This window comes from Nelusetta ayraudi, unplaced genomic scaffold (genome assembly GCF_046127955.1).
Source record: "Nelusetta ayraudi isolate G7.1 ecotype Tasmania unplaced genomic scaffold, CSIRO-AGI_Nayr_v1 ptg000006l, whole genome shotgun sequence".
NCBI classification, from domain to species: domain Eukaryota; kingdom Metazoa; phylum Chordata; class Actinopteri; order Tetraodontiformes; family Monacanthidae; genus Nelusetta; species Nelusetta ayraudi.
The window spans coordinates 42,501-55,000 of record NW_027466056.1 but is presented as its reverse complement, the minus strand read 5'-3'; the positions used below and the strand labels follow the sequence as shown (position 1 = coordinate 55,000).

The 12,500-nt window shown below is 47.1% G+C and overlaps 1 protein-coding gene across 1 annotated transcript in view; it reads left to right on the top strand.

Moving 5' to 3' along the window:
* The window catches only part of LOC142878730 (zeta-sarcoglycan-like), a 194,058-nt gene that overhangs the window by 154,248 nt on the left and 27,310 nt on the right, over positions 1 to 12,500 (top strand). Inside the window, exon 4 of the mRNA XM_076012378.1 lies at positions 11,087 to 11,299. Within this exon, the coding sequence (XP_075868493.1) occupies positions 11,087 to 11,299 (213 nt within the window). The remainder of the gene's footprint in view (positions 1 to 11,086; positions 11,300 to 12,500) is intronic.

Genomic DNA, 12,500 nt, shown 5'->3' with positions numbered 1-12,500 from the left:
CAGAAGCACGAAGTACGTTTGGGGAGAAGTTTGCTGCCCGGAGAAAGTGAAATCTGAGAGCATAGACGATGATTTGACCCTGAAAAAGATGGAGGAGGGGAAAATAATGAAAAAAAAAAAAAAAAAAGTCAGGGATCGACAGAAACAAGGCTTTTGGTTTGGCCATGAGGGCCGCCGTGAGCAATCCAAGAAACAAACCTGCTGTTCCTGAACTGGACTTTGCACCATTCTTAAAACATTAATTAAAAAAAAAAAAAACGCGCAGCTCCGCGGAGCTGTCCGAGGTGCTGGACCACTGCATTTCTGCAACTGTGAATTGCGGTTCTGTCCGGTGCTGAAACGCAAATCCTCTGCAGTTTCTGACTGCGGAGCTGTCCACGGTCCTGAACCACGGGTGCATTTAACAGTGCTTGACTGCGGAGCTGTCCACGGTGCTGAGCAACAGGTGCATTTAACAGTGCTGACTGCGGAGCTGTCGGCGGTGCTGAACCACGGAGCTAAGTGCGGAATTGTCTGCGGTGCTGAACCACCGGTCCAGTCAACAATGCTGAGCGTGGAGCTGTCCGCGGTGCTGAACCACGGGTTCATCCGACAATGCTGAGTGCGGAGCTGTCCGCAGTGCTGAACCGCAGGTTCCTCCACAATAGTTGAATTGCGGAGTTGTCCGGTGGTGCTGAAATGCTGTTCCTCCGCAGTGCTGAGTTGCAGGGCTGTCCGCCTTCCTGAAACTCAGCCGCTCCACAGTTGGGGAGCTGTCCGGTGCTGAAACGTTGCTGCCACCTTGCCTCGCGTGTTGTCCCAGGCTGTGTTCCCACCAAATCCAGCGGCTGTGTGTGTGAGGTCGAGGTCTCAGGTTCTGCTGGCACCTGACAGCCACCTCCCCACATCTCTAATTTTCCTGCAGCTGCGATAACTCATTGTTTTGTTTGCATGCCATTTTTCCTTGTGTATTTTCCATGGGTTTTTGGTGCCATGTGCCTCTTTCCCCAACAAGAAGCATTATTTCAGGTGAAGGACCCTCATTGTAAACATGATTAAGAACGTCCAATAGTAGAAATGCCGTGGTGGATTGTGACTAATAGGCCCTGGCGTCTGGACAAACAAATGAGACTCTCGGCGTGACAGCACAAATTCAACTTGTCCAGCGAGTGAGTCGGGCCATCAGTCTCACTTTGCTGCTGCTGCTCTTTGGGGTTTTTTTTTGTTTTGTTTTTTTCCTAACACAGTCAAATCCTGTCAGACATTGCAGGCAGCTGAGTGGAGAAGCTGCAGACTGCTGCAGCAACAACATCAGAGTGTAATGCCTCTGATGAAGTGCTGTTGTAATGGAATGAGCCAGGCAATAAAAAGACCTCACCTGCTCTGAACAAGTGATGGGGAAATGTGCTAAAATCAGATCTTGGACAGCGTTGTGGGAGAGTTAAGGATTTCTGGGACTTTGAGTTGCTCTGATTTGATGGTGCGGATAGTTGGCTGCAACCACCGTGCTGTGTATTCTCTCTTTTCCTTTATATTGTGTTGTTGGCTGTCCTTAAAATATGAATTCAGACCAGAAAATCGTATAATGAGATGATCTCACAGGTCACTAGTCAAATCTTCTTGAGTGGTGGAAGTAAAACAGTCACAACAACAAAGACAACAACATCAGGTTCCTTATTTTCTCCCTCATTTTACTGACTCTCCTCATCTGTAAACTGTCTTTTGTTCCGACGCTGCGTCCATCATCCACTAATTAGACTCGGGGGCCCTGAAATGTACGAGAGAAAAAAAATAGTAGGCGGCATCATTGGATGGAGATGAATCTAGACGGAGACAAATGAGAACAACTTCTCAGTGCCCAGGCGTCTATAAATAGAGATGGGAGGGGAGGGAGAGGGGAGGAGGAAGGAGGAGAAGCTCCTCTTCTTCAGCTCCACGGTGGAGTCACAGCAAACACCACCATCAGATAAATAGGATGACGAAGGCTTCAGTCCACACGAGGATCGAGGAGGGAGAAGCTGCTTTGGATGAAGTTTCTTCTCACCTTCAACCAAGAGTGCACAGGACTTTTAGTTTCAACATTTCGGGCTCGGACGACACTAAATGAAGTTTAATTATGTTTTATTTATAGCTCCCAACTCTGCTGAGTGGAACTGAAGCCATTTTTCACCCGTGAATTAAAAAAAAACAAACAAGACAAAAGAAGAGGTCAGCGTCCGCCATTATCATAGAAATTAAAAAGTCAACGTTCTAAGATAAATTTTCCTAATTATGCCACAAGATCTGAGTTCTAAGATGAGAAGAAGGAAAAAATGAGGGGAAGTCATCCATTAATTCAATACAAAAAACAAAACAAATTTAGCGCTAATTCTAACTTTCAAACTCAGTGGTGTTGTATGAAATTGTCATTTTTTGGGGTTTAAACGTCAACATAAGTACAAATTCTTAAGAAAGTTAAATGTAAAAAAGAAAACTAAAGTCAAAAAGTCAAAACTCCAATGTGAAATGATTAAATTCTGTGAAAGTGATTGTTTGGCTTTAAAGAATCAAAATTAGGGGAAAAGAAGTTAAAATTCTGTGAGCAGAAGAAGAAGAATTGTGATGCAAAAAGTCCAAAATCGAGGTAGCCACTTTAGAAAAGTCTATTTTCATTCCTTCTTTGAGCAACTTCCTGTGCGAAAAACATTTTTCCCACTCAGTGGAGAAGCAACAATCTGGGAAGCGGAAGAAGCTTCTCACCATTGTTGGATGGACCTGTGGATCAGCACCACGGACAGCTCCACGCTCACCTTCCATAAAACCTTGAAAGCAGAACTCTGCCCTCATGACTTTTCAACTTTTTTTTATTTCACCCCTATTTTGAAATTTGATCTCGTGATTTGATCTCAGGACTTTCACGACTTTCAAGGCCACATTTTTTTTTTCTTTTTGTGGCCTCATGAAAACTTTCTTAGTCCTGGAGCCAATAACCTCTCTAGCCTTTTTCATTGTGGTTATTATTGTATTATTTCAATGCATTGTGTGATTGTTTTCTATTCTGCTGCTCGTCAGACATCCCTCCAAAGCTTCTTCTTCTTCTTCTTCTTCTTCTTCTTCTTCTTCTTCTTCTTCTTCTGCTTCTTCTGATATCAGCCGCCGGTCGTTCTGATGGAAACCAGATCGTTCGCAGTTTGTTTATACGGAGACGGTTGACGGTCTAGAGCGTGTGTGTGTGTGTGTGTGTGTGTGTGTATGCGTCTGTGTGTGTGTGTGAGAGAGAGACAGAGAGAGAGAGAGAGAGAGAGAGACAGAGAGAGAGCAGTGAAAGTTTGTCTTTTTTTCCACCCGGCCTGCAGCAGAAGCACAGAAATCCATTGGAATATTGAACGCCTCACTGCACAAGAGACCTGTGTGTGTCTGTTGTGTGTGTGTGTGTGTTTGTGTGTGTCTAAGCAGTAGTTCTATTTGTCCATGCTGCTGTGTGCTGACTGCTGCGCAGAGCCGTCGTGTGTTTTTGTTTCTTTCTTTATTTTCCCCTCTTCTCGTGTTTGATCGCTGCTTTTTCGCTCAATTCTGTTTTTCATTTTGTGGAAGGCTGCGCTGGACTTCACTCGTGTGTGTGTGTGTGTGTGTGTGTGTGTGTGTGTGTGTGTGTGTGTGTGTGTTTCCATTGCAGTAATTACGCAATTAACGAAGCTGTTCTATTCTATTCTACGCGTTTGTCTGCTTATCCTTAGTATTTCCTGTTTTATTTTGATAGTCTCGTCTCCCCTGACGTTTCTCTGTGCTCCACTTCCTGTCCTTGATTTGTTTTCCCACCTTATTTTTGTCCCTCGATGTCAGAAGAAAGGAAGGAATGGAGGAAGGGAGAGAGGATGGAAGGATGGGAGGAATTCACGCAATGCAATGCAAATGCAGAATGAAACAAACTCCTCGTCTTCCGCTCATTCTTTCGCTCACTCGCTCGCCATCGTGGAGTAAACGTCATTTTATTTCTGACGTGAGAAACTTTGAGCTAAAAAGAAAAAAAGAACATTTCAGTTCGTTCAATGAGCCCTTTATGACATCATAAAAAGACGAGGGCTAGTCCCAGCTGTCGGCTCCGCCCTCTTTTTTTGTCCCCTGAACCTCCAAACGTGCGGACGATTTGGGAAAAAAAAAAAAAAAAAAAGCACAACAATCTAGTGGAACGCTGTAAACAGGGGGCTAACTAAATTCACCGTGGGATTACACCCGCCCACTGAGCCCGCGTTGCTCCGCTCTCATTGGCCAACCGCCCCGCCTTCATTCTGACTCATCAGTCCTGCTGGTTGACGTTCGAAAAAACCAACTTCAGGCTGACGAGCAGAGACGAGTGACCTCCAGTAGGTGAATGGAGGGAGGAAAGAAAAGGAAGGAAGGAAGGAAGGAAGGAAGGAAGATCCTTCCGGAAGATGAAGAATCAATGAGCGCAAACAGCATCAATTAGCGCCGTGCTGATAACGATCACTGACGTATTGAGCCAATGTTTCCCCACTAAGTTATTTCCAGCCGGCTAATCAGCGCAGATAAAGGTCCGGCGGCTCTGCTATCGCTTTAAGAAAACGAAAAGAAGAAAAAAAAAATAGAAGAAAAGATGGAACGCTCCTTTAATAATAGACCAGAGTCCCGGAGCGCCGCCGTCTCTTTATTTATGGCAAAACTCTTCCAGAGTCGGAAAACTGTTGTTTTAAAATAGAACGATCTCGATCTCTCTCTCTCTCTCTCTCTCCCCCCCACTGCCTGTTAACGATGATGTTTCTTTTTTCATCTCTCACATTGGCAAAGTATCATAAAGTGATGGAGGTAAATGGAACTGACAGTCGGGAGGAAGAAGAAGCTTCGGATTTTCCGGTTGTTGTTTTTTTTTCCTCCCATGTGATCTCAGACTTAATAATAAAGTTTATATCTAAAAGTTTGTTTTTTTGTGGGGCGGGGGTGGGGTGGGATGATTAATCAGAACAGGACGGCGGTGAAGATCGTTGTGTTAATAAAATGCAGCTGAATGTTCACCACAGAGCTGCACTTTCTTCTGCAAATCATATTTCTATGTTTCCATGCTGAGTTTTGCACATTAAAAAAAAAGTCCAAACCTTCTTGGCAACTGGGGTTAGCCTAGCTTAGCTTAGCTTAGCTTAGTTTTATTTATTACTGCATCTTGGATAGTGGAGCAGCTTTGCATAAGTATTATATTATATTATATTATATTATATTACTCAGTATTCCATGATTAATCTTCCTTAAAAACTCCCCAGATCTAAAAATAAATAAATAAATAAATAATAATAATAATAATAATAATAATAAAAAATATAGCCCTCTGTTTCCGGCCTTCTGCTAAAACAGGTGGTCTCAGTGGGCAGAGCTAACACCTGACACCTGCTAAGCACCGTTGCGATAAGCTAGCAGCACCATGTGTGATGTCACAAAGGGCCTATGGTGTGCACCTCAGCACACTGTCTGCTGACTCTGCGGGGGGGGGGGGGATACAAATTGATCGGCCACCTCGTCTGTCTGCTGCTGTCTCTCTGAAGGAGAGAAAGCGAGGGAGAGAGAGAGAGAGAGGGAGGGAGAGAGAGAGAGGGAGAGAGAGATAGAAAGAGAGAGAGAGCGAGAGAAGCAACCAAAAGAGCAGCGGAGGCCTCTGGAGGTGGTGGAGGTGAAAGTGAAGCGGCTCGTATCGATCGTCTGGAAGCTGTGATGCAACCTGTCACGGGCCGACCGTCGCCCTCGGCCAATCACAGCGCAGCGAGACACTTGAAAGAAAGGAAAAAAAGAAAAATCCATTGGCTTCTTTCATGTGTTAGCGGCCCGAACAACAACCCGGGCGAGGAGGACTTCAAAACAACAAGGGAATTTAAAAAAAAAAAAAAAGAGACCAGAATAGAGTTTGAAGCTGATTGGTCGACGTCTGTTGCACCGCAAGTCCAACAAACCACACGTCCACCGAGGTCTCTGCCTCCTTCTCTTCTTCTTCTCTTGTCTTCCTGCGAGCGCTGATGCATCGATTCATTCAGCTTACATCCACCCCTCCACCCATCCATCATCTCTCATCCATCCCTCCATCCATCCATCCATCATCTCTCATCCATCCCTCCCTCAGCTCTCCACCCATCCCTCCATCCATCCATCATCTCTCATCCACCCCTCAACCCATCCCTTCATCCAACCATCATCTCTCATCCATCCCTCCATCCATCCATCCATCATCTCTCATCCATCCCTCCCTCATCTCTCCACCCATCCCTCCATCCATCCATCATTTCTCATCCATCCCTCCATCCATCCATCCATCATCTCTCATCCATCCCTCCATCATCTCTCATCCATCCCTCCCTCATCTCTCCACCCATCCGTCCATCCATCCATCATCTCTTATCCACCCCTCCATCCATCCCTCTATCCAGCCATCAACTCTCCATCCATCCATCATCTTTCCATCCATACACACATACACCCATCCCTCCATCATCTCTCATCCACCGCTCCATCCACCCCTCCATCCATCCATCATCTCTCATCCATCCCTCCATCCATCCATCCATCCTCTCTCATCCATCCCTCCATCCATCCATCCATCATCTCTCATCCACCCCTCCATCATCTCTCCATCATCTCATCGCGTCTTTCATCCGTCTGTCCATGTGCTCATCCCACACACACACACACACACACACACACCCAAAATTGTTTTTTTTAAGTACAAAATCGAAATATTGCTACACTTTTAGTAACACAAGTTTCATTGATCACTCTGTTAAAGGCCAGAAACTCAGCAGAGTGGACTTTTATATTCCCAGCGTGACATCAGCCGTCATACATTGCTGCTGCTGCTGCTGCTCTGATTGGCTGATGTGTCCTGATGTATCATGGGAGTTACAGAAGGGCCACATAGGCTGTGTCTCAATTCAGGGTGTGCATCCTTGGAAGGAAGCGTCCTCCCTCTGAAGGAAGCGTCCTCCAAGGACCCGGCCCAGAAGGACCGACCCAAACCCCGCCTCCCCGGTAACCACACGGGACGGTCTAGCCTTGGGCGTATTTCCTGGTTGCGTCACCGCCGTTCCCTCCTGCTGGCCAACCCCGGAAGTGACGTTTTCATAGCATCAAGCTAACCATTGGTTCTCCATCCAACGATGGCGTTGGATGTTCAAATAAGTAAAAACCCTGCGTTAAAAACTGAATATTTGATGTGAAATTTCAATACTTAAATTTATACGTGGTGTCTTTGCCAGTAGATGGCGCTAATTTCAGCCGACTTCCCAGGATCCCAGGATGCTTTGCAGCAGCACGCAAAGCACCCTGGGATACAGAAGGAGGTGAAGGATAGTAGCGCTGCAGCCTTGGTGCTAACAGTAGGGTGCATTTGGAGCGTCCTTCCGACTTTTGGGAAGTGGGAGGAGCCTTCACGCAGTGCTGTGACGCAGCTTCCTTTCAAAATGCAGCCTTGGAAGGATGCAGAGCCTGAAGTGAGACACAGCCATAGTGCTGAATGCACTGAGTGAGGAACTCCATTGAAATGAATGGGGCGGCCATATTGGATCAACAATGCCTCCATTATGAGCCGGCTTGTTGTGTGTGTGTGTGTGTGTGTGTGTGTGTGTGTGTGTGTGTGTGTGTGTGTGTGTGGATAATTTACAGTACTCGGGTGCGTTGAGGTCACTGTTGGCGCTCGGCACTCTCATTGGCCGCCGTGCCGTTCCGGTAACCGCGGTGACGGCTGTTGTTTTACGGCTGTCGGGACACGATGGCGCTGTAAAGTTGGGTCACGCCGTGCCCCGGTGCACCATGGGACGGATTGATTGATTGATGAGTCGAATGGTTTGCCCGTCCAATCTCAGAAGTGCACAGGACGGAGGGAGGAAGGGAGCGGTGGAGAACAAAGAGGAGGACGAGAAGGAAGGCGAGCGATGAAGCGATGGGAGGATGAGGAGGGTGAAAAACGAGGGAGGGGAATGAGAGGAAGGTCAGACGGTGGGATTCCGGGAAGCGGGAGCATCTGTCTACCGGGAGCTGGAGGCGCTCAGACGGAGGTCTGGAGAGACGGAAGAGGAGGAGGGTTTGATCGTTGGTGTTGGCTGCCAGTGAGAAGTGACAGAAATAAACCAGCCAGCCGACCGGCTGTCGCAAAAAACAGCAGCACACTCTGCCCGTCTGCTGAAATCCACCACCTTAGGATTATTATTACTATTTACCTTTATTTCACCATAGACAGACAGACAGACAGACAGACAGATGGAGAGATAGATAGATATTTTATTGATCTCCAGGAGATATTCTCATGTACAGTAGCTTGACAAGGGAACAAGTGTAATAAAAGGCTTGCAAAGAGCTAAACTGTAGTATAAAAAGAGTATTGTGTAAAAAAGAAATATATATGTATATATATATATATATATACATATATATATATATATATATATATATATATATATATATATACATATATATATATATATATATATATATATATATATATATGCATTTGTCATATGGATGGATAGATAGATAGATAGATAGATAGATAGATAGATAGATGGATGGATGGATAGATAGATAGATAGATAGATAGATGAGTAAAAACACCTGTAAAAAGATGACTTTTTCAACTTCAGTAAAGTGGTAAACGCTGCCACCTGGTGATTGGAATGTGAGCCAGGGCAAGAAATGAAGCAGGAGCGCAAAAACACGGAATAACATCGTCTGCGTCCGTGAGGAGTTTTCCAGTGTTGTCAGTGCAGTGTTGCACCAGCTGGATGTTGCGCCATTCCTGACACCCGACTGACGGCTAAGAAACGCGGCGACACCCCTCCGTCCTATTGGACACACCGTGGTCCCGACAGCGCACCTGGTCGCCTGGCTTCCCTCGACATTCCCAGGCAGGCACTCTCTCAGTTTAGATGTTGGATATTTTAGCCTCATCTTCTTCCTCGGTATGAATGCCGACACCATGGGCCCCCCCCTAGTGGGGAGAGCAAACAGGCTCGGGCCCAAATTTGGGTCTGAATGGATGGGCTCTGTTGTTCCTCCGTCCTTGAAGCTCCACTCGTATGTAGTCTGCTATGAACCCGACGCGCACATCTGACATTAGATCCACAGCCACGACTCTGTGCACCATGTGTAATATTCGCAGCCGTATCGATCAGCTGCCGCCGCCGCTCGGCTGTGGGGCGGCCGCCGGCCCGGCCCATCGATTGACCGTGGACACACCGGGAGTACGCAGGTAAAACCATCAGCGGACCCCCATTTCACTGCACCGCTCCCCACACAATGGAGCCGTATCGATCGCAGTGCATCGCGTCGCTCGCAATCCTGGAGAGCTGCAGCCAAAACAGGGGGAAGGAGACCAAACACCTGAGAGTCTGGAAAAATAAAATAACCACCAAAGTAAAGGAAACAAATTCTGAGCACTTGACAAGCGTCAGACCTCTGTTTGGTATTCATACATCCAATAACCAGATTCATTGGAGACGCCGGTTCGTGCGAAAGAGAATTTATTTGACTTTGACTTTTTTTTTTCCCCCCTTGCTGTAATTCTTTGTAGAGGTTTTCGGTTTGTTGGTTCTTTATTGAGACAGCGTTTCGTTGATTGAGGAGGGAAGGAAAGACTCCCCCCTCGCTTTTCCAAACTGGCTGGATATATTTCACGTATCAACACGGCAGTCAGGATTGGTCGAGGTGGTGGCTTTAACTGAGACCAAGGCCCGGACCAAGACCAAGACCAGACTGAGATCAAGACCAAGACCGTTGCTAACGAGACGACACGACCGACCTCAAGAACCACAAAACTAGGAAATGGGGAAAAAAAAAAAAAAAAAGCAGATAGGGACATCATCAGAGCTGAAATCCCAGTGTTTGCAGCCGCACTGCAAAATCCCAGGAGCCACAGAAAGAACCAGTGACGGTGCAGGTAGAGCACAGAAAAGCCTCCATCCTGATCCTGATCCTGATCCTGAGCCTGATCCTGATCCTGAGCCTGAGCCTGAGCCAGATTCTCATCCTCATCCTGCTTCTGGCTCAATTGTTCTCACACTTTCAGAAGTTGCTTTTGCATAATTTCCAACTCATAAAAACTAAACTTCCGTGTTGAGTTCCAGACGGCCGAATTAGCAGGAAAACTACCCCCTCCCCCCAAAAAAACCCCCCAAAAAACATGACAAAACCCTCAGCAGGATCCAGTTTTCCTCTTTGTGTTTTTTCTCTCAGTTTGATGTCAGTCAGCACTTTCTCTTCTTCTCGCTTTCCATCCAAGCTTTGTTGATATTACATTTTATGGCGGAAAATATAAAAAAAAAATGCATGGATGCGAAAGGGCGAGAGAGAGAATGAGAGAGAGAGTGAGAGAGAGAGAGAGAGAGAGAGAGAGAGAGAGAGAGAGAATGGTTTGGGGGGTCGTGCAACCTCAGCAAATAAAGACACAAGTGGGCTGTTGGAGAGAGAGAGAGAGAGAGAGAGAGAGAGAGAGTGGAAGGGACGGCGAGATAGGGAGTGAATTATGGTGAGAGGTGGCAGGGGGAGGAGAGAGAGAGAGAGAGAGAGAGAGACTCCCCCCGATGGTGACGATGCTGCTGCTGCAGCTGATAGACAGAGGTGCTGCTGCTGCTGCTTTATCTGCTGCTCCACCTCCTCCTCTTCCTCCTCCTCCTTCTTCTTCCTCCTCCTCTTCTTTTTCTCCTCCTCCTTCTCCATCTCTCCATCCTCGCTCCATCACTTTTTTTTTTTCCGATCGCCCCGTTTTTTTTCTTTTCTCTTTTGTTTTTTGCCCAAGTCCTAAAACTGTCCCTCTCTGCTCTCCGTCCGTCTCTCTTCAAATCGGGTGTTGGATGATTTGGACTGAACCAACGTCCACCTGTCAAGAAGTTGCCGCGAGTGGCCGAAAGCCCTCTGGTGAAAAAGTTTCACCCTCTGTCAAGCCGGTTAGCGTTGACGTTTAACCGGAGGGAAATTCACACCCGGCGCCCCCTCTTGGTTGACGTTGTTTGTGCAGGTGTGAATCGCACTCAAGAATGACGAGACTCTCAATGCGGAACGAATGCCCTTTAAAGAGTGAGGGACGTGGGGGTAAGAAGCAGACGAGTCCTGAGCCGGTTCTTCTTCTCCTTCCTCCCTCCAGATGACGCAGGAGCAGTACATCCTGGCGGCGCAGCCCAACCCGCTGCACCAGCGGGGCGGGGCGTCGGTGTGCGGCGCCCAGGCCTACCCGGCGGTGGGCATCTACGGCTGGAGGAAGCGCTGCCTCTACTTTTTCATCCTGCTGCTGCTGGTCACCATGATCGTCAACCTGGCGCTCACCATCTGGATCCTCAAGGTCATGAACTTCACACCGGTGAGTGAGACCCGGGCTGTGTGTGTGTGCATGTGTGTGTGTGTGTGTGTGTGTGTGTGTGTGTGTGGTGGCTAAGATGGGCCAAGAGGTTCCAGAGAGACGATGAAATCAAAGAGACTTGGCCAGCGTGCTGCTTTGTGTTGCTCAAGATGCTCTTTAGTTTGAATGAATGAAGGCTTTATTTCAAACATGTGCCAGTAATGCAAATATGAATTATGTCTCAAAAACAAAGTGACGGACGACACTTTGAATCAACGGAGAAGAATCGATGATAGTGCTTGGAACGTTGCGCTGCGTCCTTGTGTCGTCGTGGGGGTCCATTGACAACGCTGATAAAGTTCAACGTGTGTCGGCTTTGCTGCGTTGCGAGAACCTGAACTCACAGCTAGCTGTGTTTGCAGCCACCGCTGCTTCAAGCTTCAAGCTTTGGTGCTTACAGTTCCTCGTGCAGAGGCCTGGACCTTGTGCAAAAGGTCAAACTTGAGTCCTGAAAGCTGAGAAGCTTGTGGTTGGCGTAGCCGACCTAGCCTAGCCTAGCATAGCATAGCCTAGCGTCGCTAACTGCTCGCTATCGTTGTTATGTGGCAGGTAGCAGAGGTTCTTGTTGCTCGGGCGGCACGTTTGAGTGTAGCAGTGATCAAACACGCCTGATTGGTCTGTTTTGAAGGCGATGGACGGAACGCTGGGCCCTTGATGGAAGGTGGAAAATTCCACTCATCATTGACCGTCTGTCAGAGTCTCATTTGCTTGTTACTGGTAACTGGTAACTGTTACTGGTGACTGTTACTGGTGACTGTCTGTCAGAGTCTCATTTGCTTGTGACTAGTTACTGGTAACTGGTAACTGTTACTGGTGACTGTTACTGGTGACTGTTACTGGTGACTGTTACTGGTTACTGTTACCGGTCACTGTTACTGTTACTGGTCACTGTTACTGGTTACTGTTACTGGTTACTGTTACTGTTACTGTTACTGTTACTGGTCACTGTTACTGGTTACGGGTTACTGTTACTGGTTACTGTTACTGGTTACTGTTTTTGTGCTTTTAGACATTTAAAACTCAATATAGAGGCCTTGTTATTATTTTTCTTTCTGTGCAAGCCATGCAGTTGGCGGTACACACACACACACACACACACACACACCTAATATCCCACACTGTCTGGAGGCCTGAGGGACCTTGACTGTGATAGCAGTGATGA